Genomic DNA, 9,208 nt, shown 5'->3' on the forward strand with positions numbered 1-9,208 from the left:
TCCCAGGACTCATATTCACAATATGCATATGATGATTATAGCATTATATATTGTGTGTGGGGGATGTGGTAGCTCAGTGGTTAAGGTGTTTGAATACCGATCGGAAGGTGATTGGTTCGAATCCCAGTCCACCAAGTTGCCACTGCAGGGCCCCTGAGCAAGGCCCTTTACCCTCTATTGCTCAGGTGTATAAACTGAAATAAAATAAAAAAAAGTAAGTCACTCTGGATAAGAGTGTCTGCTAAATGCTGTAAATGTAAATGTAATGTAAATGTGTCTTGCACAGAGAACTGATCTCAACCCCAATGAACACCTATGAGATGAACTGCTGATTGTGCCTCACACCTCCTTAATGGTTCTCAGCTAGAAACAAAGTAATGTTGGCAATTCAGTTCACAGACTGGGATGTTGTTGAGAAATGAGGAAACCAGAGAACTTAGAGGAAGCCCACCTAGACACAGGGAGAACTTGTGAAATGCCAAACAGACTGTAATGCAAGCTCAGGAAGGAACTGTGCACCCTGGAGCTGTGAAGTAGCAATGCTACCATAACAATATTTAGTAATCAAGCAAATAAAATGCCAATAAAGTCACATGGGAGTCAAGGTGGTTTATTGGTTAGCATGTTTGCATCTCACCTCTGGATTAGACGTTTCATTTTGTGCCTGTTTACGGTGCTATCAGGTGGTTATGATATATACTTTGTATTATATATACACATGTTTCTGTTTTTTCCCCATGTAATTATATAAAACTACAAAATTAATAACAAAATAAAATGAAGTTCATTAACAACAAACTAATGTGTACTTAATATTTAATAAATGAATGCAATTTAAAATACACACGTGTTGCTTGTATTGCAGATTGCATTGCATCTTAAATGATTTATTTCATTTACAAAAAAGTTTAAAAAATGATTTATTTCTAATATAAAATATCTAATTCTATTAAGTAACACCAGCAGACTGAGCATTAGTGAAATTCAGTTGGACCCATTTTTTGAACAAATTAGGCCACAATTACAAATGAAAGCATGCATGCAAGTTGTCTTTCTTCATGTATTTGAATTTGGGAGAATGACTCTGAACAGTGTTAGTTGTCAAGCCAGTCCTCAATCGCTTCCTCATTTTTTCGTGAATTCTTTTGCCAGTCCATGTGCCAGCGTAGGTTGCCAATGACCTGTGTGTAATTGTTCCCAAGACTCTGCTTCCACTGGAGAAACTGCTGTCTGTTGTATTGTTGGACGGCCTCAGTGACGTTGGGGTAATCCACCACTGAGCGCAGCAGCTTGTCCAGATGCTGGCACACAACAGGGTAACGGGATGCCACGTTCTTTAGCTCAGCTTCATCCACAGACAGATCTGATTGTGGTAAGATAATATAGTAATGATGAAAGTGAAATATTATTGCTTATTGTCTGAAAAAAAATGCTTGTATTTATCACAAAATATGAGATTGTACTTCCATCATGTTAATCCTAATGATTAGTGACTAGCATGCCTGAATAATGTTATAAGCTGAATAAACTATAGTTAAACAAAACTGTACTGTTAAAATGCTTGCAAATGATTGTTGTTGCTTTATGTTCAGTCCACTGCTTTATTAAAATGGGGAAATAGCTCACCAAATAGTTGTGATGGGACACTCAAGCCATCTGAATATGTGATATACTTCCACTTATCTATCCTCAGCATGTAAGTGGAGGCATTAGCATTGCAGCCATGGTATTCACTGAGTATCCAGCCAGGGTGAGATACAGTGGACTGCTTATTACCCTGTGAGATCAGCGGGACCACAGAGTAACCACTCAAACCATATGGTATTGGGATACCTGCAAAGTCTGACATACATAATACAGATAATTATAACTTGTGAGGCAGCAGTGTACTGCACTATAGCATTTGTACATTTCAATTCCTTCATGGGTTAAGTCATTTGTCTTAGAAAAGGAGTATCTAAATCTGGTCTGGCTATGGGTTTTCACTCCAGCCAAGCACATCTGATCCCACTTGTTTGAAAAAACGTCTCTTATGTGTCTGAAAGTTGTTTATTTTATGCAACATAAAATATGCGAAGGCTAATTTCTTGCCAAAGCAAATAAATAATAATTATATTGGAAATTATACAAGTTTACAATGACAACAAATTTTGACTTTTAAATATTACAAACTAGCCATTTAAATGACTGGGAATTTAAGCTCTACTGGATATAAAGAAAACCTGCAGTCATTTTGCAGGGAAGACTGGACCCCATATGTAATATCAAAGAAAACATAAAAGTACATGTACATTGCAATGAATCTTTAAAACCTCTATTTATATCTGCTATTATAAATCATAAAAAGTAATCAGAAACCAACTGACCAGTTGCAAAAGTCTAAAATCCATCATGGGACATTATTTAGATAAAAAGTAAGTTTGTTTTTTAAATGAAATGCTTTGTCTACAAATTTATCAGCGGCATTAATAAATTAGTCATTATATTTACCAAGTATGGAAGGATACAGGTCTACAAGAGAGACTGGAAAACTGATCTCAGTCCCAGACTTAATACCTGGCCCCATTATAAGTAAGGGAACATGAGAGCTGCCTTCAAACATGGACATCTTATAGAACTGCCTGTGCTCCATAGCCAGATCCCCATGATCTGATGTGAAAAGCAGAACTGTGCTGTTTAATAATCCTGTGTCTCTGAGAACAGCAATCACTTTACCTGCATCAGAGAGACGTTATCAAATTTCAGTAAAAGTTCAATCACAGCAGATTAGAAGTGGTACATAAAATGTTAAACAGAATCTGTTTACCAAGCATGCTGTCAGTTTCGGCACACATGGCATAATAACTGGCTCGGATGTCTCTGATCTCCTGTGCAGAAAAGTTGCCACTGCAGTTTTTGGTGACGGTCGAATAATAATCAACAGGGTGCATTTGAGAAAATGGCAACCACTTTGGGAGGGAAACTTGCCCTGTGGCAACCTTTGTAAAATTGAGATTAAGTTAATATTATCAATGTTATAGGCAGAGATATATATTATGTGCCAATGCATTATGAGCAACTCATAAAATACAAAATATAAAAATTAGAATATTCTATAAAATAAGTTAAAAATAAGTTAGGGCACCAGTATGCAACCAAATATATGTTTAAATACAGTATATGAATGAATAAATCAATAAACATGGGACATTAAATATGGTAGGGTTAGGGTTCATTCAAAGACATCTAACTAATATTGTTTTTAACAACTTGTTAATTGTTATGGTATAAGAGGAATAAACACATTGGGATGTGCTTTTATAGATCAACGATGATCAATTTCAGAATCAGAATCAGAATCAGGTTTATTTCCAGGTACTGTAGAGTTTACATGTACAGGAATTTGTCTTGGAGCATAGGAATAATAGAAAAGAAGCATAAATATAAGAAACAAAGGTTATCATAATAATAATAATAATAATAATAATAATAATAATAATGTGTATAATCTAGGGCTGTCAAGGTTAACACATGCAATTAATACAAAATCCTTATCGCGTTAAAATAATTTAACGCAAATAGCTCAAATAAATTACTGAAACAAACAAAGTTGCGTCATTTACATAATTTGCATCATGCAGATGATATTGGGGGTCAAGTGTTTATCACTTTTGGCATCTACAATGGTGTGAGCACCAGTAACTCGGCGGAAATTTCTCTTTTAAAAGAAAATTGGATGGAACTCTGGATAAACACAAAGTTATGTGCATACAATGTAATGGAGAACTGGCCTACCTTCGAAGCTCACTGAGTTTAAAATATCATTTAAAAGCAAAACACACCACAGGCTCTACTACAGTAGCAAACTGACCCACACTGGATCAATGCATACGGTGTGCGAGTGTCTAAGCATGCCTTTAAACTAGAAAAATAAGCTTGTTAACATCTCTCACTTTGATGGAGAGTGTCGTGCTTGGGCTGGGGGGGTAAGGGGTCATTGTGGTATGTGTCTGTGAGGAGGCCTCAGCTACTGCTGGTGGGGTTGGTCAGGCTGATGGGCTGGAGAAGTTGTTGAAAGCTAGTGTCACTGGGCGTAATAGAAATCATTCAAGCTGTTAGCTGGACGCAAAATGTTAGCAGAGGTGGGGGCTTTGGGGTGACAGATAGAAATATGTCTGAGCCCTTTACAGACAGAAGCAGAGTCGTTGGCTAAGAACTGCTGTTGTAGTTTCTCAGAGTACAGCTGTTTAGCTTCTTTCACTGCCTTGCTAAACTTGTATTAAGATCTTTAGACTAGTTCTGTCCCCACTTTTGAATGCAGCTTCCTTCTCCCCCTTAGCTGTCTAAGTCTGACTGTGAACCAGGGTTTGTCGTTGTTGTAACTATATATGTTGTAACTATGTATTATATATGATGTTACTGTCTCTGTGTATCCCAGTCAGTACAATCAAAGAATGCCTGAAGTTCCTGCTGAATGCCTGAATGCAGGAATCAAATAAACCATGACTCAGCGTGATATGCGCTATTTACTGTATTGTAACAGTGATCCAGAATGTTTTCTTCTCTAGTCAGACATTTAATAGACTGTCTGCATTTGGGAAATTCCTGCGTGAAGTTAGCTTTGTTAAAGTCACCCAGGACAATAACAAATGAGTCCAGGAATGTGTGCTCCACATGCAGTATCTGATCAGCGAGCTACCACTGTGCCTCCTGCACCACATTCGTGGTGGTAACAGTAACTCTGCACTGATTCCTGCAACACTACCTTGAGGTAGATTATTTTCCTGTCCTGTATTATTCCTTAATTATTAAACTTATTACTACAACCCTAATGTGACCAATATAATTCAAACAATCTATACAGTCTAATAAGGTTATTCATTCCTAAGTTATACGTTTTAATTTTTTGACTTCATCTCAAACTACAGCATGTTTCACAGAAACTTTCAGTGGAAAAAAAGCAGAAAACCCATTCATGCAAAATTCAGTTAGAATGGAAACATGAGCACTTTGCTGTAGCAGGCAATAAGCATTAAGCTAAAACTCATTTTAGATTCCAGTTTTAGGTAAATTAGTAAATTATACTAGAATGTGGTTCAATTTACCCCAGATATCACAAAGACTTCAGAGGAAGCAAATATTTCTCTATATTGAGTCGATGTTTGAAAGGCTGATAAACCTATGTTAGGTTTTCTCTCATATAATACATTAATTTTAATTTATTTTATTTTTTGCAATATATCAAAAACCTTTGGCATTGCAATCAAAATATCTTACGGAGAAGACAGTCCAAGATTTTAGCTTTTAATGCTTTAATGTTTCAGCTTTTAGTCCTGAAGTTTCACAGGTAAACCTAAAACCAAGAGTAGATGTTCATAGCTATTTAACATTTAAACAATCAATCTTAGCAGGACACACCTGGGCAATGGGTAAAGCAAGTCAGTCACAGGTTACAATATTGTTTGTTCACCTAAAAGATTTGTAGTGACTAATGCAAAATGTGTTATATTCTACATCCACATATAAATACCAGGAAATAAATGTAAAATTCCAAACTTGCTTAATATGTGTATTTTGGGCTCAAATCATTAATGGTTTTGCTGTTCCAATAATTTTGGAGGGGGCCTGTATCTGTGTTATGGTTGCATTTTAAAATTTTGTTGGCAGAATTCAACAACTACCATTAAACATCCAGGTGGATTTCATATATACAGATTTTATTTCTCAATACAGGGAAATCCTTCATGGGAAACACATATGCCGAAACTGCAATATGCAGTAGATTAAATTTTGAGATAAAAATTTCTTTGATTATCTCTTTAACATTCATTCTTTACATTTGATTACAATAGTGAATGTTTATTCTGTTTGCATCAATGATGCAATGATGAACAACCTGCCTTTTTGAGCCAGTAGGGTGAGGTGCGGAAAGTAGAGCCTCCAGCAGTGGAACCCAGCTCCTTTGTGCAGTATGGATGAGGTAGATTCAGCCCCAGATACAGAGCAAAGGGCTGTGAAAGAGCTTTGGCTTTCTGTCTGATCCACTGCACAGCACTGTCTGTGGTGTTCCAGTCTTTGGTCATGATTCTAACTGTGGATCTGTTACCTACTAAGTCTGCCACTGGACGACCCTCCTGTCTCAGAAGAAACGCCACTTCTCTGGTCCACGCCTCCACACGATTGCTGACCAATAATGTTTCAAGCAGAATGGACGATAAAGGTAAACACAAATAACACTGTTTTAATAAAAGTGTAATTAAACAAATGTAACTCTTTAAACATTTATGATGTTATCTATGTTCTATTGTGAATAAAATATTGGCTCATGTGATTTGAAAGTTTTAGTTTTTTTAGTTTTCATTCATTCATCTTCTACCGCTTATCCGAACTACCTCGGGTCACGGGGAGCCTGTGCCTATCTCAGGCGTCATCGGGCATCAAGGCAGGATACACCCTGGACAGAGTGCCAACCCATCGCAGGGCACACACACACACAATCACACACTACGGACAATTTTCCAGAGATGCCAATCAACCTACCATGCATGTCTTTGGACCGGGGGAGGAAACCGGAGTACTCGGAGGAAACCCCCGAGGCACGGGGAGAACATGCAAACTCCACACACACAAGGTGGAGGCGGGAATCGAACCCCGACCCTGGAGGTGTGAGGCGAACGTGCTAACCACTAAGCCACCGTGCCCCCCTTTTAGTTTTCATTTTATTCAAATTTAAAAAAAACTCCAAACATTTCCGGAATTCGGGTTGTAGTATTACAATGTAAATATTAAAGCTCACAGGAAAAAAATGAAATCATAGATTTTTACTTTCCGCATTTGCACCTCTAATTCAAACTAAATAAATAATGATATTTATTCCAGTCACCTGACAGAGTGACTCCCTGATGTGTAGTCTAGCTTCCCCATACGGTGGGTTTGATACCCAGCTTTCTGCAGATGATCCATCCATGTAGTGAAATTGGGAGAAAGGCATTTATAATTGTTCCAGGCCTGAGTTAAATGGACAAACATCCCACTCCACATAGCTGTCAGTGCACACATACAGTGTAATGAGCAGGAGTAATGGCACTGTTACTTTGGGATAAACCTCTAATCAGTACCGAATTTCATTAATGCATAGAATATCAATGTTAACCGGCTAATGCTGTCTGACGTCAAGTGTAAAATTAGTTAGACACTGCACTGTACCTGCCCTTGATGGACAACAAATGGGAGAATTTGAGTAGGAGTTAAGAAAGATTGCACCCATCTGCCTCATGTAGTTAATATATGGAAGCTGGACAACTTTGTTCCCAGGGTTAAAGGTCAATCTTCCATCCTGGAAAGGACAAAATCAGTGGTGAAAATAAATACATTATCAGGAAAAAACTTCAGACAGGATTAGGGTTAGTTGTACATCATGCAGGTGAATACTATAGAAGTTCATCCTGGAACATTTTTGGATTAGGCCATTTATATCCAGCAGAAGGGACTGACAAAGGCCAGCTTGGGTCAGAGTCCCCAAACAGTAGGTTTTGTGGGGTGTTCCTGGTATTTAGTGATTAGGACTCAGTAATGTTGAGGAACATGACAAGATTATGAAAAGGTGTTGACTTGGCCTCCAAATTCTCCAGATATCAATCAGACTGAGCATCTGTGGTATGTGCTGGACAAACATCTTGGTGCCAGATACCACACACACTTTCAGAGCTCTTGTGGAGTTCATGATTGATATCTATATCTATATCTCTATATATACACACACACAAAATATTGTAATGATCTACTCTATGTTAATCATAAGGATCAGGCAATTTTACTGTGGAATTTCTTAAAAATTCCTCTTCAAAATCACCATATCTGGCTGTATAATTGCACCTGGAGGCACTATTTCAATTTGTTATAAAATTAGAACTTTAAGATGTTACTTGGTAAAACCATCTCATGTCACTATCATAACCTACTCTATGAATGACTTTTAGCAACTAAAAATTTTAAATTTCCATTTTATAATGGATTAAAATAGTTCCTCCTGGCACAATTATATTGCTAGATATGCTGACTTATGAACAGGAATGATTAAAAGATTTCCAAAGTAAAATTGGCTGATCTTTATTGTCACCATAGTGTAGGTCGTTATGAAGTGACCTGAGTGAGTTTTATCAACTAACACTTTACAATTTCCATTTTATACTGGATTAAATTGTGCTTCCTGGCAAAATTATATTTCCAGATATGGTAACTTTGAATAGTAATTATTAAAAAAGCATAGAGTAGGTCATGCTGAAGTGATACGAGTTTCATCAACTAACAATTAAAATTTATCCAACAAATTAACCTGGAGAACTTATCGCTCACCTGTTGTGTGATATATCCCATACCTTTACAGATTAATTAGAGATAATGTAATCGTGCTTCACCTCTCAGAATACTGTGCGAATGATCAATAATCCTGACCAGATTTGAATTGTTTTATAAACAGGGTATTTTCAGGATACTCTACATTTTAAAAGTAGGTGATTAGTACAAACACAAACACACTGATCTCAACACACATTTCAGCCACTTCTTGTTTTATACAAAAATGCTAATGTATTAAATGTCTCACACACCTAGAAATGTTTTGTTTTTTTAAGTGAACGTATGAATGAATACTTACAAAAGCGTCTGACATGACCATCACTATATTGGGTTTTTGTTCTGATGTTCTGTTCAGGTACAAACACTGAGCTTGTGGAGAAAAAACCAGCAGCAAAAAGAAAGGAAATGTTTTCATGGTGTTTTAAGAGCGAAGTAGAAACACTGTTATGACCAGAAACACACGTGAGTTGGAGTAAATAACCCCTCCGTGTAAATACACTCAGATTGTTGTGAATTCTTCTCACATCCTGTTGTTTTCCAACAGAAATTTCTGGACTTTGTAAAGATTAAACTTTTATATTCACATTTATATTCGTCATTAACACAGTTTGACCCTTATAGCTTCCGCAAACTCAAATGCCGCTTGCTAGCAAGTTTTTCTTAATTCTCTGAAAGTCTTCTGAAAGACATCAGAAACGAGGATCCGAAACGTGCGACAAAAAAACAAACAAACAAACAAAAAAAAAAACACAATCAGAACTTGATTTCGTCTTCCGTAAACACGTGACCAATGACGTAAACGCAAACGCCCACTTCACTTCCAGGCAGAAGATTGCTGCCTGCACGTCATCCCTTTGGCCACTAGATGTCA

General features: G+C 37.1%; 1 protein-coding gene across 2 annotated transcripts; it reads right to left on the reverse strand.

Moving 5' to 3' along the window:
• Positions 1-594: 594 nt before the first annotated feature.
• On the reverse strand, positions 595-9,126 carry arsk (arylsulfatase family, member K). Of its 2 annotated transcripts, none has more exons than XM_060884209.1 (8): positions 8,636-9,126; positions 7,186-7,315; positions 6,863-7,022; positions 5,880-6,162; positions 2,807-2,978; positions 2,557-2,715; positions 1,627-1,842; positions 595-1,363 (listed from the first exon to the last, which is right to left on the reverse strand). In XM_060884209.1, exons 1-8 carry the CDS (start codon positions 8,750-8,752, stop codon positions 1,095-1,097), a joined length of 1,506 nt encoding a protein of 501 aa, XP_060740192.1. In that variant the 5' UTR covers positions 8,753-9,126; the 3' UTR covers positions 595-1,094. The 2 variants fall into 2 exon arrangements, with proteins under 2 accessions (XP_060740192.1, XP_060740191.1); XM_060884208.1 differs by having other exon boundaries at positions 2,491-2,715; positions 8,636-9,125.
• Positions 9,127-9,208: the final 82 nt, after the last annotated feature.

This window comes from Tachysurus vachellii, chromosome 12 (genome assembly GCF_030014155.1).
Source record: "Tachysurus vachellii isolate PV-2020 chromosome 12, HZAU_Pvac_v1, whole genome shotgun sequence".
Lineage (NCBI taxonomy): Eukaryota > Metazoa > Chordata > Actinopteri > Siluriformes > Bagridae > Tachysurus > Tachysurus vachellii.